Source organism: Panthera leo, chromosome E1 (assembly GCF_018350215.1).
Source record: "Panthera leo isolate Ple1 chromosome E1, P.leo_Ple1_pat1.1, whole genome shotgun sequence".
Classification (NCBI taxonomy): domain Eukaryota; kingdom Metazoa; phylum Chordata; class Mammalia; order Carnivora; family Felidae; genus Panthera; species Panthera leo.
The window spans coordinates 23,632,094-23,657,658 of NC_056692.1; the positions used below are offsets into that span (position 1 = coordinate 23,632,094).

At 40.6% G+C, this 25,565-nt stretch overlaps 2 protein-coding genes across 3 annotated transcripts in view; one reads left to right on the top strand and one right to left on the bottom strand.

The window, feature by feature from the left end:
• The window catches only part of ACACA (acetyl-CoA carboxylase alpha), a 277,010-nt gene that overhangs the window by 7,836 nt on the left and 243,609 nt on the right, over nucleotides 1-25,565 (top strand). The window lies entirely within an intron of this gene.
• CE1H17orf78 (chromosome E1 C17orf78 homolog) lies at nucleotides 10,520-24,176 on the bottom strand. The gene is given in 7 exon segments (XM_042916573.1): nucleotides 10,520-11,357; nucleotides 13,454-13,509; nucleotides 14,581-14,710; nucleotides 15,154-15,272; nucleotides 16,261-16,410; nucleotides 22,062-22,143; nucleotides 24,120-24,176. Coding segments are annotated over 7 exon segments (672 nt in total). The 3' UTR covers nucleotides 10,520-11,279.

A 25,565-nucleotide genomic window follows, 5' to 3' on the forward strand; every position in this document is an offset into this window, starting at 1 on the left:
ATGAGTACTTTACTATTATAATCAAGTAAAATTTACAATGAGGTTAATCTGATGCGTATTTAATGATATATGTATTTGTTATTGTGCTGCATGATAATTAGGCCTTAAATGTTAAGCTGTTTCCATAAATGACTAATTGGTTGTTTTTACATAGCAAAACACATTTTTTAGTGTTTGTCTCCTCACTTTATTAATTTTCTAGAATCTATAATCATGCCAAGGACAATAGTTTTCCATGACTCTACTGTTTAATCACGCACGTGCACACACACACACAAACACACTTTCAAAATGAAACAGCAAGGTTCTCCCAATTTGGTACTAAAAATAGCTATTGCTCAAGTCTTTCTATATATATTTTCTCGTTTTAGTTCTTAAAAGCCCATTAAGAGAGGTGTTGTTGGGCGCCTGGGTGGCGCAGTCGGTTAAGCGTCCGACTTCAGCCAGGTCACGATCTCACGGTCCGTGAGTTCGAGCCCCGCGTCAGGCTCTGGGCTGATGGCTCAGAGCCTGGAGCCTGTTTCCGATTCTGTGTCTCCCTCTCTCTCTGTCCCTCCCCCGTTCATGCTCTGTCTCTCTCTGTCCCAAAAATAAATAAACGTTGAAAAAAAAAAATTAAAAAAAAAAAAAGAGAGGTGTTGTTACTTCCATTTTACTGATGCAGAAACTGATGTTCAGAGAGTGGAAGCAGGCAGCATAGTAGAGATTCAAACTTCTACCTCCAACTTGTAAGCACTACTTTTTACAACCTCAGAAGGTAAGGTGATGGATCCCAACCAAGATATGTAAAGATTTTTAGAAGTGGACTGGCTCCTGAGAAATACCGAGTACATATAGCATATCCAAAGGGAGAATGAATCCTTCTGAAGGAGGGAGGGGTTAGTTAGTAATGGAAGAGTTGAAGCCTATGGAGGCTGACTTTCTGAGTGTCCATTCAAGGAAAAGAGTCTTGGCCAATGAATTTTATGCATAATCACCCTGTTACAGGCTGCTATATTGTAGAGATATTATACCAGCCTAATGCCAACGAATATTTGAAATTTAGAACTTAACCCGCTAGTTCTGATTCCTTAAGAAAGAATTAGTATAGGGGCTAAACTAGTGTTTCTCAAGATTTTTATCATTATTTTCAGCCCGAAAGAGCCTTCTTAACACTTTTTTCCCTAATTGCTTCTTCCCCCAATGAAGTTCTAATACTACAGATCTGCCAGATAGACACCTGTTTATATATTAAAAAAAAAAAAAAAAAAAAAAAAAAAAAATATATATATATATATATATATATATATATATATATAGTATATAAAAGAGTAAGATTTTTTTTCTGCCACTCAAGAATAAGATTTTTTTCTCTCCCATTGAGAGTGCAAACAATTATACATGAATAAATGCAGCTTCCCATACAGGCTTACCTTCAGGTTCAGGATATGCCAGTTATACAGAGGATAGTATTTTTGTACATATGACAATCATATTGCTAGTTGTAATTGATAAATTTACATATGAGCTTGGTTAGGGTAAACCTGTTGCTAAATATTGGGACCATTCTCTGTGTGTGGAAAAGTTGGGTTTCTAAGCCTATAAAGCAGCCTGAGAGGCCTTCTGACAGTCTGCTAGTCTTCTACAAGTCAACCTACAGAACATATCTTTTTATTTGAAACTTCTAGAACATTCTTATGTGTTCATTTCTCTACTTTGTAAATATTATTTAGCCCTATTCTAGGCCAAGGACTGCGCCAGGACTAATAAAATGGTCTCTGCTCTCAAAAAGATGCTCATTGTCCAGTTGGGGAGACAGATATACATAAAAATAATTGCGACATAGTACATGCTGTAACAGAGATGTGCTAGGTACACTAAGGGCTCCAAGGAGGGACTCACCAATTATAGGGAGAATTAAGGTGTAAGTCTCTGGGAAGTGGTGAGTTAAGTCTTGGAGAAGAGTGGGAAGGAAATTCCAAGTAGAAGGAATTATTCAAAGGCCACAGCATGAAATAGGGTGGCCAGTTTGGTCTATATGACTGGAGTACAGAAAGCAAGAAGGAGGGCCACTGTACTTGATGTTATATGGGTAGACAGAGGTCAGACTGTAGCAGGCTTTGTACTTTACTCAGAGACCATGGAAAGCCAGTGAAGCATTTTGAATTGGGAAATAACGTTATCACTCATCTGGGTTTTAGACCTGAATTTCTCTGGCAGTGATGTGGACTGAAAAGTAACAAAATGAAAGGCCAGGGGTTTTAGCAGTCCAAGTAAGGGATGATGAGGGCTTGAACTAGCTCCATTAGAATGGGGATGAAGAAGAAGAAATGGAATGGACTTAAAGTGTTTAAGAAGCAATTAATGGGGGCGCCTGGGTGGCTCAGTCGGTTAAGCGTACGACTTCGGCTCAGGTCATGATCTCACGGTCCGTGAGTTCGAGCCCCGCGTCGGGCTCTGTGCTGACAGCTCAGAGCCTGGAGCCTGTTTCAGATTCTGTGTCTCCCTCTCTCTCTGCCCCTCCCCTGTTCATGCTCTGTCTCTCTCTGTCTCAAAAATAAATAAACATTAAAAAAAAAAAAAAAAAAAAAGAAGCAATTAATGGATTAGGGGAGAAAAGTGAGAAGTAATAGAATTAAAGATAATTTTCAAATGTCCAGCATGGTTGACTAGATGGATGATGGTGCTGTTTACCAAGAAAGGGACCATCAGGCAAAGAGCAGACCTGAAGGGGAAAGGGCAGGCTTTGTTCTGGATATGTTGAGTTTGAGGTGTCTGTAGGATGTACAGGTGACCTTCACTAGGCAGATTCAAAAGCTAAAGGAGAAGTCTGGGTCAGATACACAGATTAGGGAGTTAGCACAAATTGCTGGAAATTTTGAAGCCACGGGAGAGGATGAGATTGCCTGAGTTCATTGAATAGAAAAAAGAGAAACTATGGGTAAAGAACAGAAATTTGGATGACAACAGGTAAGACACAGAGGAAGAGCCCACGATCCAGAAAGGGAGAAGTAGATGTAAGAGAAGTGACAATAAAGATGGGAGGTTGGGGGTAGTCAGCAGAGCATTATTCAGACCCTGTAGGCCCTAAAAACTGAAAACATGGTGCTTCTCATTTAATTTTAAATAAAAATATTGGGGTGCCTGCCTGGCTCAGTTGGTAGAGCATGCGATTCTTTTACTTTATTTTTTACTTTTTATTTATTTTTTATTTTTAATTTTTAGAGAGCAAGAGAGCCCACAAGCAGGGAAGAGAGTCAGAGGGAGAGTGAGAGAGAACCCCAAGCAGGCTCCATGCTTAGCATGGAGCCTGATGTGGGGCTTGATCCCATTACCCTGGGATTGTGACCTGTGCCAAAATCGAGAATAAGACACTCAACTGACTAAACCACCCAGGCACCCCAAGCATGCAATTCTTGATCTTGGGGTTGTAAGTTGGAACCCCACTTTGGGAATAGAGTTTATTTGAAAAATTTTTTTAATCTTTAAAATAAAAATATTGTAAGATATAAAGTATGTGTAAGGGGAGTCCAACAAAGTTCTAATTTTTTCCTTTGGTGACCTCTCTGCTTATATATTCTTTACTATTATTTTGCTGCCCCTGACTTGTTAGTTCCCTAAGTACACGTTTATTTACCTACTCAGTAATCTAGGAATATAGCACTAAAGTGCATCAAAGAAAATGAATTCAACAGTGCCAAATATTACAGAGAAGCCAAAGATAAAGGTTAAAAAAATTCTCTTTGGGAAAAAAAAGGTACCAGTTATACAAGCATATGGAAAGACAGATGTAACAGAATAAAATGTATAGAAGTATACCAAAATAAATATAGAAATTTAATATATAATAAAGGTATGCTACTGAATAAATGGTGCAGACAATTGGATAACAATCTGGAAAAAATAAATGCCAGTGTGTACCTCACATCAAGATAAACTCCAAATGGATTAAATATTTAAATAAAAATATAAAAATTAAAAGCAGAAAATATGAGAAAATTCCTTTAGAATCTTGACACAGCTGCAGAACTAGGGACATGATGTAAGTTAAACAGGCATGGTCCCCTGTTCTTAGTGTAGCTCACCTATGAGAGAGGCTCCCATCAAATGCCACAGGAAAACAATTACAAACAGATGAATACCACGGAGGAAATTTACACCATAAACCTAATGGAGTTTGGGAGGTCAAGGAGGGCTCTATGAAGTAGGTGGCTGTTAAGCCAATATCTGAAAGATGAGTAGGAGTTAAATAGGCAAACAGTAGTGAAGGAAGGGGGAGGCTAAGGGAGTGGAAACAGTGTATGAGGCACAGAGAACATCATAGTCTCTGAGACAAGCAGGAAGGAAGCCAGGCCACTGTGGCCAAAGCTAGAGTATGGGGAACAATGCCGGGAGATGAGGCTGGAGAGGAAGACAGGCTAGACTATTTAGGGCCTTAGCTGTCTCCTTAAGGATTTTGGGCTTTGTCCTGATAGCAGTGGGAAGTCACTGGATAGTTTTTAGCAGAAGAGTAACACGATCAAATTAGCATGTTGAAAAGCTCATTCTGGCTACAGGGTGGAGAACCGCGTGCAGATTAAAGAGAGGCAAGAGAGCAACCATGGGGAGATAGAGGCTCTTGTGGTAGTTTAGGCCAGCAATGTGCTCCTTAACCTACTTGTTTTCCTAACATTACTTTAGCAGAAGACAGAGCCTTTATTCTTATGTAGTAGAGGTGTAGGATGGATGTGGAGGAAATGTTAGCTATTGCTACTATCTGCAGTTAGAGGATAAGAGGTATCCTTTTAATCCTTAATCCCCCAGGAAGAATAAGTGGGTAGGAGACAAAGACTTTCATTGAAAGTATAGATATGGGAAATCATTTCCTATCTAGGTGGGAAGAAGGAAGCTGAAAGGGTAAACAGTGACAACACAGAAAAGGAGGCCACGCTTCCCTAATGTGATGTTACTCTGGCACATGGACTATGTTCTGTCAAAAGTCCATCTTCCCTGTGCTTAGGCAAATAAAAATGTTGGGCAAAGATACTTTATGGTTTACCCTGGAGAGCTCTGTGCTTTTTAGTGGAAAATAGACCAAAGAGTTTAGCTATTGCTGCTGCATGTTGCAATTCTTTTCAACACTATGGAGTCCTTACAAATGTCTAGGAAAAGAATATCTAAATAAATCATTCTGAAATTGAACCTGTGCATTACTTAGCTGTTTTAATTTCAGAATAAGACAATGACAGGTAGTAGTAGCTTTGTGAGACCTGCTTTTTTTCTCTTCCAGCCATAAAGAATTGAATAGGGTGGGAACATTCTGACAACCCAGCTACCTTATTTTGTCATGTATGCGTTGGCAAAGCAGAGTCCTTCAAGATGGGAGTCCTTGAAATCCTTCTAAGAAACATGTTCAGTTTTGTGGGAGTTTTAAGTGTGTCAGATAGCTTTTTATTTTTTAACTTATTTTTATTTAAGTTTATTTATTTTTGAGTGGGGCAGGGGTGGGGTGAGGCAGATGAAAGAGGATCCCAAGTGGGCCCTAGGCTGACAGCAGAGAGCCTCAAATGGGGCTCAAACTCATGAACCATAAGATCATGACCTGAGCCGAAGGCAGATGCTTAAGTGAGCCACCCAGGCGCCCCTCAAATAGCTTTTTAAATGCAGTCGTAGAAGGCAAAGTCAAAACAAATTCGTGGAGCCAAATGGGATTTCCAGAGCTTCAGAGCCTGACAGTTGTTTGTTTATGTGTAAATCTGCATGTTGAGGAATAACATCTTAGAAATACACTTTTGATCATAACATGTTTCACAAAGGATTAGTGTCCAAAAATATGGCCAAGAATACAGACTTCTATAACTCAATAAAAATGACTAACTTGGGTGCCTGACTGGCTTAGTCAGTAGAGCATGCAACTCAATCTCAGGGTTGTGAGTTCAAGCCCCACGTTGAGTTTAGAGATTACTTAAAAATAAAATCTTAAAAAAAAAAAAAAGGGCTAACAATCCAAATGAAAAAAGGGAAAGGTTATAAGCAAGCAGGAGAAAACCTGGGGATGAATTCAGTGTCTCTTCTGTTGAATGTTTGATTCTTCTAGGGAGCAATAAGGACTTTATAGTATAGTCTGCACTGTTACTCTTCTTTTCTGGTACATTAGGGAGAAGTAGTGACCTGAATAAATCCTTGGAGAGTCTTCTCGGAATCATCTTATTATGTGGATACCATGACACTATACCTCTAAACATATTCTTCTCCATCCTATTTCATAATAATTTTAGAAAATGGATTTAAAATAGGACAGAATGTGACTGTTAAGAATGCTTTTTCCCCCCTTTAGGCCAGTAATATGTACAGACTTCACATTTGCTTGCATTTGCTTGTTTTACATTTATTTATGCCACTTTTTTCAGAGGACGAAGTTAGTAACTTCAGCCACTGGGTGGCGCAAATTCACAAGTCTGGTAAAAGTTTGTGCATTACAACCCATGGCTCACCCATTGCTACATGGTACCACATTAAGGAAGTTTAGTTAGAAAAAAAGGCTTTGGAAACCTGAAATTTAGCTATAGGTATGGGTCCAAGTTCCCTAGGAATTCAGATTAAAGGAAATTTCTGCTATTAGATGCCTGGTAAGTCAGGTCACTAAATAAGGAAAGGAAAAAGAAAAGTGATAGAATAAGAAACAGAGAAAGAAAGATGAAGAGATAAATATGAGAGAAAAGAATATAAGTTCAGAGAGATGAATTCAAATGTTACCAACAATTCTAGGATGGCCTCTCATTGGTTTGCATCTACCTGGTAACCAAAAGCAGTTTTGATTGAAAATAAAGATACCTCAAAAAAATAAAATAAAGATTACCTTGTTTTCTTCTAGAAAGTTATGCTACCCTCAGCTATCCATTTAGTGGTATGACATTATCAACATTTTTTTTGAGTGTCTGCTATGAATATAGTGCTTTGTTGGTTGGATTCCAAATAATATAGACAAATTAACACAGCAACTACAGGCCTTAAGCATAAGAACTAGACAGTGTACATAAAAAGATAAATGGTGACTCAGGGCAGCATGGGGGCTATCTTGTGAGCTCCAGAAATAGAATCATTTCTGAGAGGGGAGGGGAAGTATGGATGCAGGAGTGGAGGATCAGAGGGGGAGGGAGGGAGGGGCCATAAGACTGTCAACCTGTCCAAGGCAAAGAAAAAAAGGATTCCTAGCTCCTAGTCATAAGTACATACAGCAACTCTTCCTTGGAACATGGCTATTTCTGGACATAAACATAGGAAAAATGCTCAAGGTCAGAATCTGCTAAACACTGCTTAATGAAGCTCTAAAGTAAGAAGGGTGGGGATAGAGAATGATTAGGATAGAGCCCTCCTTAAGTCCCTCTCTAATTAGTAACTGAGAAAAGGAGGGGTGCTCAGGGCCTGCTCAAGGCCTTTCTCAGGTCCAGAGAATAGGTCGCTTTGATTTTTGAGATCACAGGTATATAAGTGAATCACAGGTTAAAAATGGAGAAACGGGGTGCCTGCGTGGCTCAGTCAGTTAAGCATCCGACTTCTGATATCGGCTCAGGTCATGATCTCACACACAGTTTGTGGATTTGAGCCTGTGTTGGGCTCTGCACTGACAGTGCAAAGCCTGCTTGGGATTCTCTCTCTCTCTTCTCTCTCTGCCTCTCCCCCGCTTATACTGTCTCTCTCTTTCTCTCAAAGTAAACTTAAAAGAAATTTTAAAGTGAAGAAACAGCAAAACAGGGATATAAAATTGTTGTATATTTTAAGTCTTTATATTGAACAAAGTTATGCTTTTAACACACGGTCGCAACTATTAATGTGATTCAGCAATACCTTTAAAAGTTTAAATTGGAGGTTTCTGTGAATGTGCTTTCTCTGTCCTAAGCAATTACCCGCTTTAATCTGTGGGCCTGTCAGAAAGTATTGGGGTTACTTAGGCCCTTCAAAAAGGTGGAATGACTTCCAGCCTTCTCAACTTTAAGACTTGAAAAACAACATGACTTAATACTTGTGCCAACTAGGGTGCCTGGCTGACTCAGTTGGTAGAGCATGTGACTCTTAATCTCAGAGTTGTGGGTTCAAGCCCCATGTTGGGTGTAGAGATTTCTTTAAAAGTAAAGAAAGAAAAATCTAGGGGCTGGCTCAATCAGTAGAACATGTAACTCTTGATCTTGGGGTCATGAGTTTGAGCCACATTTGGGCATAGAGATTACTTAAAAAATAAAAATAAAAAAAATACTTGTGCCAACTAGAAACATTCCAGTAATATGTTAGTCAAAAAAGAGGGACAGGTTTAAAAAATAGTTTTTTATGTTTATTTACTTTTGAGAGAGGGAGAGAGAGAGAGAAGGTGAGCAGGGGAAGGGGAGACACACAGTCTGAAGCAGGCTCCATGCTCTGAGCTGTTAGCGCAGAGCCCAATGTGGGGCTTGAACTCACGAATGGTGAGATCATGTCCTGAGCCAAAGTCAGACACTTAACCAACTGAGCTACCCAGGTGCCCCAAAAGCAGAACAAGTTGAGAATGGTATGCAGAATAAGATATTTGTGAATCATGTCTTTTATATGTATATGTATATATTTATAATATCTATAAAGAGATGTGTCAAAGTATTAGCTAGTTATCCCTGGGAGGGAGGATTAGGTATGATTTCTTGTTTTGTTTTTTTTTTTAATTCTTTGGCCTTCCAGTATTTCCTAAAAATTTTTATAATAAGAATGTACTTTAATAATCAAGAAACAATGTGTGGTAATGTAATGAGAATGAATTTGCAATAAAAGTGCTGATTTGGGGCACCTGGGTGGCTCAGTTGCTTAAGCGTCCGACTTCGGCTTAGGTCATGATCTCATGGTTTGTGGGTTTGAGCCCCACATCAGGCTCTGTGCTGACAGCTCAGAGCCTGGAGCCTGCTTTGGATTCTGTGTCTCCTTCTTTGATCCTCCCCCATTCACGCTCTGTATCTCAGTCTCTCAAAAATAAATGTTAAAAATCGTGCTGGCTTGTTACTTCCCAGAGGAATAATTGGCATTCCTTAGAAACAGTGTTTTATTGAGTCTAACTGAGCCTCTAGTGGTGACAGGGAGAACCATGCCTTGCTGTGAAAGGATCTACAGACTAAAATTCACATCCCAGAGTCCATGTGAGAGTTCTCCCTTCCCTTCTGTCTCTCCCATCTCTCAGTTGTTTTTTTTTTAATTTTTAAATGTTTATTTATTTTTGAGAGAAAAACAGAGTGTGAGTGGGGGAGGGGCAGAGAGAGAGAGGGAGACACAGGATCCAAAGCAGGTTTCAGGCTCTGAGCTGTCTGCACAGAGCCTGATGTGGGGGCTCGAACTCATGAGCTGTGAGATCATGACCTGAGCCAAAGTCGGACACTCAACCAACTGAGGAGCCACCTTGGCACCCCACCCACCATCTCTCAGTTTTTAAAGATCTCTACTGGTAATTGGGATTCAAAACTGTTAACTAATTAGGGAGTCAGAAAATCCTCAGAGGAACCTTGCGTTGTTGGAGGAAACCAGTTGTTCCCAAAGCAAAATAAACCATTTTTATTCCATCAGTGAATTTTTTTTAAGTTTATTTATTAGAGAGTGAGAGCTTGAGTGGGGGAGGGGCAGATTGAGGGAGAGAGAGAATCCCAAGCAGACCCCACACTGTCAACACAGAGCCTGATATCTGGCTGACCAGGGTAAGATCATGACCTGAGCCAAAACCCAGAGTTGGACGCTTAACCTACTGAGCCACTCAGGCGCCCTCCCTCAGTGAATTTCTATAAAGTCAGTACAGATGTTACCCAATTATACTCTTGCAGAAGAGTTAAGAAGGGTAAACTTTGCTACAGTTTTTGCCTCCTGGGGAACCTCATGTTTCTGGGTTAAAGGATATTCTGCCGTGGGTGAGTCTGGGAAGGGTGAAGATGAATGTAGGCATCCGTCCTAGACCAAAAGCTTCTCAAGTATAGAATATTTTTTTAATCGTCCTTCCTGGTGGTGTGGGGAAGGAGCAAGCTTCCCCTCCCCTGCCCCCTACCATCTCATGGTTAGACGGAGCCACAGATGGCAGGATAAACTGGAGGCGATGTTATGAATCAGTGGTGGGATGCAAATAACATACTCACTTATCCAAACAGCAGCCCCAGTGCTGTCTACCTACTGTATTTGCAAAACTTTCATTTTCCATGCTTTGTATCTGTTCCATCTCTTCCAGGATCCGCTTGAATCTCAAATCAGGGCTCAGGACAAGATATTTTCCCTTGTTGGTATTGTTTTGAGAATCACTTTTTTGGACGGTACTTGAAGTGAAAGAAGGATACAATTTGTGTGTGGTTTTTACCAGAGAACTAAGAAAACAGAATTAACTTAGAAATACAGGTACATTTCACCAAAGTGAAATGGAATGGTTTCAAGACACTTCTAATAAAAGCAAAACAACAGTTTATCCCTCCTGGTGTTCCTTTTTTTTTTTTTTTTTTTTTTTTTTTAACCTGTTCCCTTTAATATCAGCTGGTCCTGCTTCCTCGCCAGACTCTTACTTGAGCAGGTCAGACTTTCTCAGAGGCTTTGTAAGAAAGATCATCATAGTTGTCTTGCTCTGGAATCCTTGTTCAAAATATACACAGCTCACCATTACATGTAGGGTGTAATGTCAGGCCCACTTGGAAGAGTTGTGGATTATCAGGAAACCTCACATGTGTCCTATTTGTATGCAGTCCCTGAGCCCCTTGGGGATGACTTAGAAGGAGGACTTCTGGAATGCTCAGGGTTATACTCCCCTCACCAGTGTGTGGATAGCTACATGTGGTGGCAGAGGTTAAGGCATAACCCTATGAACATCAGCTTGGGAACACAGGAACCCCCCACCCTAAGCTGGTTGAGAGCCAGTGAGCATGAAATGAACTGTGAGGTTAACAGAGGAGTTAGTGAACTGTACCACACTAGTGGCTGCTTTGCCCGCTTCCTTGGAGGCTATGTTTAAACCTTTTGTCAAAGAGAGCAATGGGTCCATTCATAGTGCTCAGAGGGAAGACTTTTTGTTCTCATTGGATGGGATGAAAAGATACCCATTTTTGGTGGATGGACAGAGTGAATCTCAGAGGCTTGTGACTAAGTCAGTAGCAATGGCATGAGAGTAAGTCTGACTGCTAAGTCCAGGCTCCTTCTTCATTGGTCTGGCATTGCTGTTTGCTTGTAATGTCCTCACTGAAGATACGAGTGTAAAATTCAGAAGAACCTGCCGACATTGGTTAATAATAGGGAGAAATCAGTGTAGTATCCTCCATTCAATGTGTGAAGCAGAGAAGAACTTTTCAGAAGTATGTCTCATGGATGACAGTGATCCCTGCAGCTCTCTTTGGACTTGATGACTTGAGAGCATCTCATCCAACCTAGAGATTGAAAGGAAATATGAGAGATAAAGAAGGATGCAAATGGGTATTTCTTCATGTACCAACAAAGAGATGGCTTAATACAAAACCCCATTTAATTCCAAGTACACATCATTTTCCCTTTTTGTTAGCCAGTAATTCTACGAAAAGTTACTGTATTTACACTGAGAAAGTATCAGCAAGGTGCACTTATGCGTGAGAACCTACAATTGGTTGGGCCCTATAAGCCTCTAGCAAAGAGCCCATCCACCCCTTGCTTAACCTGTTTGCCTTGAATGGAAAAGGCCCTGAGTGTGGATCTACTTTGGATCCCAGATGTACAGGGATTCTACTTCATTTCTTGAATCAGACCCACAAAATCTCACTGTTTGAAAAGAGACAGATCTGAGTCTCTGTGGACCAAATATTTTTTACTAATCCCATTCTATTCTTGGTATATCTGATTCCATGTCCCATCTGATTTTCTGTGTACTTTCTAGATGCTTAGCTATTATGAATATAGACTATGAGCCTCTTAAATGTAGGGAACTTGGCACATAGAAGGCTTTCAGTAAATTTCGGTATAGGACTAAAAGACCCAGATTTTAGTTCTGTTTCTACCAGCTGTGTGTCACATAAACCTCTTTGAGCCTGAGTTTAAGTATCAATAAAATGTTGACACCTACTCTATCACAGTTTTTGTGAGGCTCAAATGAGGTAATGTCTATAAAATTGCTTATTCTTTTTATTAATTCCTTTATCATTTAGTAGCTTATTTTGTTGATGAGAGAAATTCAATCCATGTTGCTACTGCATGGTTATCTCTAACTCTGGACTAGACTTTTGATTACCATTCAGGCCTATATCTTCCAGTGCTTAATAGAAATGATAATGCAGATTAAATAACTGAATATACGTCATCTGATTAAATCATACTAATTTACATTAGCTCATCATCCAAGATTAGCAGAAACAGAATTATAGAAAATATTAACCTACACCAGAGCTGACAAGTAAGTTGGCATTGGGTACCTGAAGCACTGTGATAAGAAATATTCTGATACCAGGGTGCCTGGGTGGCTTGTTCGGTTGAGCGTCCGACTTTGGTTCAGGTCATGATCTCACGGTTCGTGAGTTCGAGCTCCGTGTCGGGCACTGTGCTGACAGCTCAGAGCCTGGAGCCTGCTTTGGATTCTGTGTCTCCCTTTCTCTCTCTGCCCCTCCCCTGCTCACGCTCTGTCTCTCTCAAAAATGAATAAACTTAAAAAAATTTTTTTAAATATTCTGATAGCATGCCTAGGTGAAAAGAGTGTTGTGCTTGAATTTTATTTTATTTATTTTTTAATGTTTTATTTATTTTTGAGAGACAGACTCTGAGCATGAGCAGGGGAGGAGCAGAGAGAGAGATGGAGACAGAATCTAAAGCAGACTCCAGGCTCTGAGCTGTCAGCACAGAGTCCGATGTGGAGCTCGAACCATGAGGTTATGACCTGAGCCAAAGTCAGATGGTCAATTGACTGAGCCACCCAGGAGCCCCTGCTGTACTTGAATTTTAAAGATTGAGATATAATTTACACATAACATTGTGTAAGTTTGTGTACAACATGTTGACTGCATACCTTTATATACTGCAATATGATTACCATTGTAACAGTTCTATTATGTTATATAATTATTGGTTCTTTTTGTGGTAAGGACATTTAAGATCTAGTCTCTTTGCAATTTTGAAGTATATAATACATTATTGTTGACTGTAATCACTATGCTATGTGTTAGATCTCCAGAACTTATTCAGCTTCTAGTACACTGTGCTGGATTATTTGTTTAAAGTTTTAAAATTTATTTTGAGAGAAAGTGAGCAGGGCAGAGGCAGAGAGAGAGAGAGAGAGAGAGAGAGAGAGAGAGAATGAATGAGCATGGAGCCTGACACAGGGCTCGATCTCACAAACTGTGAGATCATGACCTGACCTTAAATCAAGAGTTGGATGCTTAACTGACTGAGCCACCCTGGCGCCCCCATCTTTAATTTTAAAAGTATCAGAGACCTCATCTTAGCAAGGATTGTGGATGTTGTAGAGAAGACACACATCACTGTCTAGAATTGAAAGGCTGAGTACACTTCTGGCAGGGAAACTGGCTTTAAAGCAGCCATGCTGAAACAGTGGTGTTGTGTCTGTTTTAGACCCCAGAGGGCAATATGAGCTTATGATGCTGTCAGGAAACCCAAGGGCTGGGAGGAAAGAAGCTGCTTTGCTAAGTATTCAAACTTTGCGGTGCGGTGGTTCCTAAACTTTGTTGTATATATGAGTGTTATCTAGGAGCAGGGATGGATACGTATGCTGTGGGTTCTGAACTCATAAAATTTGAGGGTACCCTTTTTAAAGAAAAAGAATACAAATTTTAAAAATACAAAGTTAGATACAAGCTTTATACAAGTCCCATGGGGCCTGAAGTTTAAGCTTCATTAATTTCACAGTAAATCCACTTCTACTTAGGGAGCTTGTTAAAAATCTTAAAAGTAAAGGGGCGCCTGGGTGGTTTAGTCAGTTGAGTGTCTGACTTTGGCTCAGGTCATGATCTCACGGCTCATGAGTTCAAGTCCCATGTCAAGCTCTGTGCTGACAGCCTGGAGCCTGCTTCGGATTCTGTGTCTCCCTCTGTCTCTGCCTCTCTCTTGCTCTCTGTGTCTCTCTGTCTCAAAAATAAATAAACATTAAAAAATATATTTTAAAAAATCTTAAAAGTAAGATTCCTGGCCCCATTCTAGACATTCTGATTGATTGTAGCTGAGGTTCAGAAATAATGTATTTTCAATAAGTACCCTATTTTGTTATGGCTGGGCTGATGTCTGTTTTTTTTTTTTTAATTTTTTTTTTTAACATTTGTTTATTTTTGAGAATCAGAGACAGAGCATGAGCATGGGAGGGGCAGAGAGAGAGAGGGAGACACAGAATTCTAAGCAGGCTCCAGGCTTTGAACTGTCAGCACAGAGCCTGACATGGTACTCGAACTCACAGACTGTGAGATCATGACCTGAGCCAAAGCTGAACGCTTAACTGACTGAGACACCCAGGTGCCCATGGCTGGGCTGATGTTAAGAAAACAAAACAGTAGTACAAATACCTACCTATTTCCTGACACATAAAAGAATTAGCAACATTTGCTTCATAACTGAAACAACTTCCTGTCTCCCAGCATGTGTACATTAACCTCATTTTTTCCCAGCAAAAGACGTAAACCCTACAGAGACCACTTTCCTTCTTGGGTTGAAATTCAAGCTGGGATTCAGCTGCCTCAGGTTCCTGGCCTTCCTTCCTTTGCCTTCTGCACAACCTCTGGCATTGGCATAGCTCTCTGGCTCCTCGGCATTGACCCTGAAGGGAGAAAATGGTGTTAATTTCAGGTGGCTTGTATGCATTTGGTTATCTTCCAAACCTCCTGTCAGGGCATTTAAAGAAAATCATCTTTTTTAAAGAAAATATTCAGTCCCATTGGATCTTTCCTCCTGAGAGAATGTCCAAATACAACAGAGGAAAGGAACTCAAATTTAGCAAGCACCTCCTATGTGCCAGGTGCCTTTCACACAGGATCTTAATTAAAAATGCCATGAGAGGCTAATATCACTAGTCCCATTTTACAGATGAGCCAAATGACATTGGAGAAGTCAAGCAACTTTCTTAAAGCCACTCAGCCTAGTGAGTGTGAGTGGCAGGTCTACTCCAAAGTCCATGCTTTTTTCATTATGCCAACCTGCCTTTGGAACAGAAGAAAGTCTTTATAGATCAAGTCCAGGGACTCCATACATCAACAAACTTACAGGGCATGGGACTTCAAAAATGGCAAACACTATAATGGCGACTCCACTAAACAACAGGGTAACAGCAATCAGAAATTTGATCACAGTACTCCATTTCTGCCTCTTCTCTAGATTCTCCTCTATGTCTAAAAGGAGAGAGACGAGTAGAAGAGGGAGAAGAGAGAACCTGAGAGAGGGAAGTGATTGACCCTCTGACTTGAAGGTCTTCTGGCTCCTCAGATTACTAGGCCCAGCCTGTTTCAGAGGCAATAGACTGGATTTCCAGTTCAGACTCAAGAGTCAGGAGTGGGGTGGGCATCATGGGTGCTGCTCTAACCTTCTTTTCAGCCTCTTCGCAATAAGTCACCTTCTCTGGGATTTGAGATTTGTCATAACCAAGTAGGAATGATTCTTGGCATTGCTTTCAGGGAAGGAAGAGGGGTGGGTGCACAGCAGTTCTGAACTTGTCTTTCAACAACTCCCTCTCAGGGTCTCTCCCCTTGTGCTTGACCGACGCACTGTGTGTGATTAGCAAATCACCTTTCCCATGCTCCTCTTGGCTTTAGTAAGGGATGAGGAGGAACAAAGGTGAATTGGCATTGCTTTTGGGTCAAAAGGCAAACTTGGGGCAAGTGGTTCATATGCATTGTTATTATTAATGTTATATTTACGTTTCTCCTGTTGGAACTGGGATGTAACCTAACCTGAAATCTACAGAATTTGTGTCATGGCCAATTTAGGGACAGCCATTTCCTAAAAACAGTGCAGATGAAAATATGCTCTTGGTTGTTGTTCTCACTGTAATGATGCTTAGTGTTTAAATGTTGTCTGCCTGTACATGCAATTGCTGGAATCACCTACCACACAAATACAATTCATTCTGTCCCTAAATCTGGCTGCAGGCTCACTTGTGTGGAAGTAAAAGCTTATTAATGGTGTCAAACTATTTCTGGGATCTTCTTTATAGAGAAGGTGGTTTTTTTCCATAAGAAATGGAGTGATTTTTCTAGTGTAAACTCCATGTAACTTCTCAACCCCCCAAAAAATCCTAGAAGACCCAAACTTATGTTGGGGCTAAAAATGTTTCTTTTCCTTTCTGTTCTTGTCTCACCCCTACTTATTCTGTACCTTGTTTCAAAGGGCTAGAAAAATCATCAATATTTGTAGTTTTCTCTCCTTCTTTATTCCCAGGAGTTATGGAGGTGGTGGTGGGAAAAGTCTCTGATGCAGTCCCCATCACTTCATAGACCTTACATTGGGGTGTCCCTGGTAAACAAGCTATAAAACAAGAAAGAAGCAATGAAAAGACAACCAAGAAAACTTCATCCTGCCTTTGCTGTACCTGACAAAACCTTATCTCTACCCAGCTGATACTAAACTTCTAATGTGGCCCCATTGATCTGTCCATAGGTTTAGGGTGTGGACACAAAATATGCCAAGAATAAATGAGGACAGAGATACTAGTAAGAGATACGGAGTAAATCCCCATGAGGCTTTGACTAACGTAGGATCGGAGTGAGGGAGTAGACCATACCTTGTTTATCATTCTTCAGCCTGTAATAATAACGATGGAGGGTGTAACACTGTTGAAATTTTTCTCCTTTTTTTTTTTTTTTAATTTTTTTAAACATTTATTTTTGAGACATAGAGAGAGAGAGCATGAACAGGGGAGGGTCAGAGAAAGAGGGAGACACAGAATCCGAAACAGGCTCCAGGCTCTGAGCTGTCAGCACAGAGCCCGACGCAGGGCTCGAACCCACGGACCGCGAGATCATGACCCAAGCCGAAGTCAGACGCTCAACCGACTGAGCCACCCAGGCGCCCCTGCAAGTTTTCTCCTTTAAAAAAGTTGGCTCCAAAGTCCAAGGGATGATGTGAAATACCATAATTTGCCTTAATGACTGCTGCAAGTCTGTCTGACTAGAGTCTAAGTCAACTACTTTGAGAGCAGTTTGGGGAAAGCAGAGAGAACTGGAGGAAGGAAAGACCACCCAGCTTCATGCACTCCTCAATTTCATTCTTTCAGAAAGCAAATATTTTTAAATGCTATCTATTTTGTACCAGGGCTGCTTCAGTACTTTGGCTATATCAGTTGGATGCATTGGAGCAAGGGAACAAGCAACGGGGAGGGAAGGTTGAGGGGAGACTGGGAAACAGATGACAATAAATACAGTAAACTTTATGGTATGTTAGAAGGGAGTAAGTGCTACTAAAAAGAAAAAAGGCATAGCAAGGTAAGGGAGCAGTCTGGGGGTGTGAGTGGGCAGTGGCTGGGCAACCTGTGATACAGGCTGGTTTCGTTGAAAAAATAAGAAGTAAGCCAAGACTTACAGGAGGTGAGGGATTGGCTAAGCACAGGCCTAGGAAAGCAGTGACGTAGGGGGAGTGATGTGGGCCCTGAGGCAGAATGAGTGTGTCTGACATATTATAGTTTTAGAGTAAAAACAAGGAGGCCAGTGAGATTGGAATGGAATGAGTACAGAACACTGTAGTAGGGGACGAAATTTCTAAAGGAAATGGGCCTATATCAGGAGACTTGGAGGCTAGTTTAAGGACTTTGGTTTTTATTCAGATTGAATGGGGATCCATCGCAAGGTTTTGAGCAGAGGAGTGATGGTTGAGTTTGTTTTTAAAAGGATCACTAGACTGCTATGTTAGACTATAGGAGGCAAGGGTCAAAGCAGAGTAACCTGTTAGGAAGCTATTGCAGAAATCCAAATGAAAGACGATGGTGACTTAAACCAGCTGTGGAAGTGTTGAGACATGTATGGATTCTGGCTGTTGTCTGGTACTAACTTCACTTGGCTCCAGAATTGACCTACTCCAATTCATACACTGGTTCGTTCCTATTTCATTTTTAATGGTGTCTTATCACTGCTTATTAAATTAAGGTCTGTAAGTCCTACTTGACTTTTCTAAATTACTTTCCCAAGTCTTGATTAAGTCCATGTGAAAATGATAGTTGTTGACTTCAGAGGCCAGTGGCCAGAGTACTGGGCACTGCACATGAAATTACAAAGGAAGGAATAGTCCCTGATTTCACTTTAATCAGGAAGACAGTGTTGGCAAAGATAGGCAGAGATGGAGAGCAAACAGGTTCAAAAGGAAAAATGAAATTATATGAAGTATTTTCAGCACGGTGCCAGTCAGTTCTCCGAAGTGATAACGTGTTCATGAGACAGAGGAGATGGAAGATAAACAAATCTCACTTTGGACAAGTCACATAAGTGCTCCATGTTTTGGTTTCCTTTCTCTGTAAGATGGTTATAATAAAGTAATTCTTGGTCTACCTATTTCACGGGGTAATGTGAAGATCAGAAACAAAAATGAGGAAGCGTGTGTGAAAACACTTTGCAAACTTTGTGATATTATGACTGAAAGAGAAGGAAAAACCTAGTGATCCTCTAGTAGAACTATGCCCTCTAGCCACAGGGATAGATTTGTATTTCAATATGGCATGTCTTCCTACCTCCTTGGAGTCCCTGTTTCAGAGTCTACTTAAATTAGCTTCATCTGTCAGTGTATTTTCAGTTCTGCCTAAGTTTTGAAATTAACGTCCATCTATGTTGGCAGTTCTTGTAGGTCTCATCTGTTAGGTAATTGAGCATTTAGGTGGAGGACATCTGTAAATCCAAGCACTCCATTCCCAGTGATGCTGGAGTTGCAGTATTACTTTTTCTTTAGCTAAGGATATTTGAGCAAGAATGCCCCTTTAAGGGCATACAAACTCCAAATGTATGAAATGGATAATTTAGGAGATGAGATGATGCTTTACTTTATCATAAAAGAATTTATGTTAAATAGGGAACATTAGGTATATATATTTAAATGGAAATCTCTCTTGGAGATTTTTCTGTAATAATATAAAGAGCTTATTTGGCAGGCCTTACATAATTCTGTTGAGTTTGTGCTTCAGACCTGAACCTCCCTTTTTATATCTAGAAATTATATCATCTGGCCAAATCTATTCTACAGCTGTAGAAACTAAGCACTGGGAGAAATTAAGTAACTTGTCAGAAATGATCATTAATAACAGAATAAACACTCATTTGGTGATATTCCTTCTATACCCCAGTGTCACATGGGGTAAACAATCATTAGGAGTTAGTTCACACTAATCAAATTCCAAAGAGCCAATCGATATACTAAATCTGTATACTACAGTTTAAAAAAACTTACATAGGAGAGGTGCTTGGGTGGCTCAGTTGGTTAAGTGTCTGACTCTTGGTTTCGGCTCAGGTCATGATCTCAGTGTCATGAGATCCAGCCTCCATTGGGCTCCTCACTGAGCATGGAGCCTGCTTAAGATTCTCTCTCTCCTTCTGCCCCTACCCTGCACTTGTGCACGCCTACTCTCTCTAAAAAATGATAATAATAAAGTAAAATTTAAAAAATTACATAGGAGAATGTATCCATTAAATGATCAGGTAGGATTTTTCTCTTCTAGGTACCCTGTTCTAAATATATAGGTTCTTTTGAAATCTAATTAGAATTTTTTGACTAATACAGAATCTGAGCAATAAGAACTAGATGGTGTAAATTATCAGTGATAAAGACCTAATGAGTCATCTTTCTCCACCAGAAAGAAATTTTAGAATATTTGTAATAGAGGATCTTTTCCTTGGCCAAATTCCATAAACAGTAATAAATAGTCTTCTTCTTAAATTTTTCTACGTTCCATGTTGAACCACGTCTTCTGACGACTAACTGTTGTAGTACATTCTCATCCTTACAGTTTCAAATTCCTATTTTGTTCTGTGCACATGTTCACAAACTGTCTTCTGATTGTTTCTGGGACAGCTTTCTGTGCAGACTGATGTCAACCATAGTGTTGTAATTTTAGAGGGCATCTCTTTTATGACCTTGTATATTTGACCATTTATTTAATTTTTTTTTTTAAATACTTATTTATTTTTGAGACAGAGAGAGACAGAGCATGAACAGGGGAGGGCCAGAGAGAGAGGGAGACACAGAATCTGAAACAGGCTCCAGGCTCTGAGCCGTCAGCAGAGAGCCCGACGTGGGGCTCGAACTCACGGACTGTGAGATCATGACCTGAGCCGAAGTCGGACGCTTAACCAACTGAGCCACCCAGGCGCCCCTTAATTTTTATTTCTACCCTACTTGGAGTCTGACATCCTGCCATTCAATGTAAGTTTAAATTCAGAATAGGCAGTTTCACATTTTTAAATGAGTGTTATTTCACAAGTCCATTCATAAGTTGGTTGTTTGGAATTCATCATTGTTCCATAGAAATGTGTTGTGAATAACAGGTCTGCAAACTAATCCATAAACATCCATTTAATCTCTTTGACTGACTCACATAGTGCAGGGTATTAGCTTAAATTCTGCATTCAGGAAGCAATCACCATGCCATGAAGGAAGGAGGAAGAAACATACCCAGGGAAAATTTTTGAATTACATCAGGTTGATCTCTGGCGTCCCTCCACCCCCTTAATCTCCCAGGTTTCCTTGTCCCAAATTTCTAAGAAATAGTTCCCTTAATTGCCTGAGTCCTACAATGCACACTATATCCAAATAAAATCCACCCTGTAGAGAGGGCTCTAGACTCCAGAATGACTTAAATTCACTATTATTGATACCTGCCATTGACTTAAGGGGGCGTGTCAACTGTTAGGAGGAAAACAATCTGGTTGAATTACTTTACATGAATATCAAGTGACCAAAACCCCCAAACACTATCAGAATCTTTTAAAAAAATTTTTTTAATGTTTATTTTTGAGAGGGAGAGACAGAGACAGAATGTAAGTGGGGTAGGGGCAGATAGAGAGGGAGACACAGAATTTGAAGCAGGTTCCAGGCTCTGAGCTGTTAGCACAGAGCCCGACGCAGGGCTTGAACTCACAGACTACGAGATCATGACCTGAGCTGAAGTTGGACGATTAACCAACTGAGCTAGAATCTTTTAACTTTTTAATAAGAGGGTTCCCCACCCCCCCCCCCCCCGCCACATTGTTACCATATGAACTTAGAAAGCACAATCAGGGGAATGAAAACATTTATGTCATGTGAGGATGTATAATTTACAGTACCTAGGCCACATCCCAAGAATCCACTTATTTGCCAATCTCTAGTTCTCTAAACAGATTGTAGTTTTTAAAGTTTTTTTTTCCCATTATTCTACCTGGGAACCCTCAGTTTCTCTAAAAGTGTCAAGTTTTATTTTTCCAGCAGTGCAACAGTAGCATTGAGGGGATTGCCTATATGTAAAGGGAAACTGCCAAAACCATAAACTACTTGACAGACAGAAAGAATGGGTAGGGGAAGGAAAGGAGGGGAGAGCAGAGAAACTTAAGGCTGATGTCAAGAACCATTACCCAGCAGTTGAGAGGGAACAGGCGTTCTCACAGTGTGGGTAGAAATGCAAAATGGAGTGACTGCTATGGAGGGTAATTTAGTAATAGCTATCAAACTTTTTTTGAAAGCTTATTTACTTATTTTGAGAGAGAGAGAGCTAGCGATCAGGGAGGGGCAGAGAGAGAGGGAGAGAGAATCTCAAGCAGGCTCCACACTATCAGCACTTTTCACTGTAAATCTGTGCAGTTTAAGTATTTTACGGTCTGCATTCAATATAAATTAAATTCAAATAACCATTCTCAAAAGAAGACCTATCGGGGTGCCTGGGTGGCTCAGTCGATTGAGTGTCTGACAGCTCATGGGTTTGAGCCCAGCGTCAGTCTCTGTGCTGACAGCTCAGAGCCTGGAGCCTGCTTCAGATTCTGTGTCTCTCTCTCTCTTCCTGCCCGTACCCTGCTTGCACTCTGTCTCTTTCAAAAATAAAACATTAAATTTTTTTAAAAAATAAGATATTTAAGATCTGGGCTGGGAATAGGGGAGATGGGCCTCTTTTAAAGGTACAGAGTATCTGGAATGACAAAATGATTTTTCAGAAAGGGCCCATTCGCTACCTTGCATTAGTACATCCCTTCTCACATCCTTTGGGAAGAGCCCAGGCAGCTGTTCCACATGGCAGCTGCTATCTTTGAGTTCGCCGGGGGGTGGGGGGTGGGGCGGGAGGGGAAGAAACAAAAAAAAGGTCAGGATTTACAATTTATTGGGTACTCTTTAGAATTACAAGTATTGGAGAGGGAGATGCAAAAGAATACAGTTCCTTCTCATATAACTTGCAATTGGTGAGATCAAACACTATCAAAAAAGATTTTAGGGGCATCTTGGTGGCTCAGTTGGTTAAGTGTCCGACTTTGGCTCAGGTCACGGTCTCGCGGTTTGTGAGTTCGAGCCCCACATCAGGCTCTGTGCTGACAGCTCGGAGCCTGGAGCTTGGTTTGGATTCTGTGTCTCCCTCTCTCTCTGCCCCTCCCCTGCTCGCTCGCTCACTCTCTCAAAAAATAAACATAAAAGATTTTAACAATATACAAGTAGGAGTTAGCCTAGCTCAAAGAAAACTGAGTACCAATCCATTACATTTAGGGGGAAGAAAAGGTAAAATTGATTTAAATGAAATTAATAAGCTAATGAAAAGACTAATCAACCCATTCCTTCAAGCGCTGCTTATCTCTTCTCCTTGCTCTGCCCTCTTATATTAAAATATTTTTTAATTTCATTTATTTATTTGGAGAGAGACAGAGCACAAGCAGGGGAAGGGCAGAGAGAGGGAAGGAGAAAGAATCCGAAGCTGGCTCCACCTGTCAGCACAGAGCCCGACGTGGGGTCGATCTCACAAACTATGAGGTTATGACCCAAGCCAAAATCAAAAGTCAGACATTTAACTGAGTCACCCAGGAGCCCCTGCTTTCTTATATTAAAACTCTTGAGGGACGCCTGGGTGGCTCAGTCAATTGAGCATCCGACTCTTGATTTTGGCTTCAGTCATGATCCCAGGGTTGTGAGATCAAGTGCCACATCTTGCTCCTCACTGAACATGGAGCCTGCTTAAGATTGTCTCTCTCTCTCCTGCTCTGCGCCTCTCTCCTGGCCTCAAAAAAACAAAACAAAACAAAAACAAACAAAACAACAAAACCAACAAAACCCAAACCCTTTTGGAAGTTTATTAAAGGTAACTTTGAACAAGGTATCTCTTCAGGTTTCCATGAAACCATATAGGTCATAGTTTATGCTTTTGGCACATAACTCACAAGGTGTAGTGAGTTTTCTTCATCTGTTAAATGTACTGAACTGCACTTTGAATGCTACATCTTGACTGTTTGGCCTTAACTCTGATTAGGTAATTTCAGAGATGAAATGTTTGGACACTTTGAAAAAAACCATGTTTTAAATAAACAGTTATCAGAGAGCAGCAAATGGTACCATTCCACCCTCCCACCCTTACTCGGACCTTTCCTATCCTAAGAGCATCCCCAACTGTTTGGATGTACCACCTTAGAAAAAGAAAGACAGCATCTTATAAGGGTTATGAATTTGGGAGTCTTAGGTGTTGATAATACTGAAACTGTGACAGCACCCTCCAGTAAAGAAAGCCATCTATCACTGAGAGGACTTTCAATGTTAGTTACATGAATAAGACAGAAGGATGCATCACATTCTCTAAAGACTTCTCACCATGAAACAACTATCTGAGTTAAATAAGTTACAGTCCTGCCTAGAAGAAAGAGAATACGGGGGATGACCGTAAAATATCACCTACTGAATAGTGGCTTTATTTCTATCTGGTAGAATGGACCCGCAAACACATTCTAGGGCTCTCTGGATTTTCTTAGATACGAGGTTACAGAAATGCTTTTCTTTCTTTCTTTCTTTCTTTCTTTCTTTCTTTCTTTCTTTCTTTCTTTCTTTTAGAGTTTATTTATTTTGAGAGAGACAGAGTGAGTGGGGGAGGGGCAGAGAGAGAGAGAGGAGAGAGAGGGAAACAGAGGATCCAAGGCTGGCTCAACACTGACAGCAGTGAGCCCAATGCGGGGCTCGAACCCACGAACTGCAAGATTATGACCTGAGCTGAAGTTGGACACACTCAACTGACTGATCCACCCAGGCTCCCTGTTCTTACCTTTCTTGCTAACATCACAGAATATAATGATTAGGCTGAAAACCAAGATGGTATCCATGTTAGCTTGAGCACATGCTTCTTAAATAGCCCCTTAGTTTTCATGCTAGGTGCTCTTACTGCCCTGGAACCAAGTTTGACCCTGGGAGAGTCTGGTTCCACCCTAACTATTTTGCCCCATTCCCTAAGATCTAGTAATAGAGGTGATTGGAGAGAGGACCAAATGTGCCTGTTAATGATTGACTCAAAAAGTCTTCCTCTGACTTCACTGCTGGTGCCAACATAAGGAACTGTAATTACCTAGAGGTTTCCCTAGAATGAAGGACATAAACACTCAGTAATAAGGTTTGCAAATGCTTGCAGATGGACACATAGACATTCACGTGCATGCTCACTGACACAGGCTTACAGATTTATACACTGACATTAAGAGATGTAGAGATTTATATTAAGCAAGGTGATTTCAAGAATAGAGCAGGAAACTAGGACTGAATGAGTTAGTGAATTATATGGGAGAGAGCACTGGACTAGGAATTGATGGAATTGGGTTTTAGCGTAAGCCCTGTTATTAACTATGTCACCTTGAGAAATTTGCTTGAGTTCTCTAAATCTCAGTTTTCTCCTCTATAACTAGAGAATTCCAAACAAATAATCCCTAGAATTTATTCAGTTACATGCATAAACTCGCATTAGCACAAACATACCTACCGAGTTTTTCACATTTTCACACCCCTGAATAGTGAAGTGAGTATAGGTAGACCACATTGCACCATGACTGTTGCATTGAGAGGTGGTGAGGAAGTGCTAAGAACACTGGGAGAGTGATTCTGTCTGAAGTTTGGGAAGGCTTTCCTAGACAGATGACTGTTGTTGAAGATTTTTCTTTTTTTTTTTTTTTTTTTTAAGTTTTATTTATTTGGGAGGGGGGGCAGAGAGAGAGAGAATCCCAAGCAGGCCCTATGCTGTCAGCACAGAGCCTGACATGGGGCTTGAGCTCATGAACTGTGAGGTCATGACCTGAGCTGAGATCAAGAGTCAGACGCTCAACTGACTGAGCCACCCAGGTGCCCCTGAAAATTTTTCTAAAATTGTGTCTTTTAGCAAAGAGTATATATATATATATATCTGGTATACTCTGTAGACTTTGTGATAGCATAGATAGGTGGATCATACAACAGAAGTGAAGATCTACTCAGATCCTCTGCCTAAGTCAAGAGTCTTTGCAGTCTTTCTACTCACTGTAAATTTAATTGATTGAAGCCAACATAGGTTGGACTATGTGTAAGAAGGTCCTGGAGCCTGACACTCTGATAATGGTGTGAAGGGAGCTTGAGTCAAGGGACTTTCCATGAGGGAGTTCATGAGATCCAAGGCAAATCAGAATTTAGATATTACCCTGTTTCCTGGCATTTTAATTCAGGTTGAAATCTGGCTGAATTTAGCTCAAGGG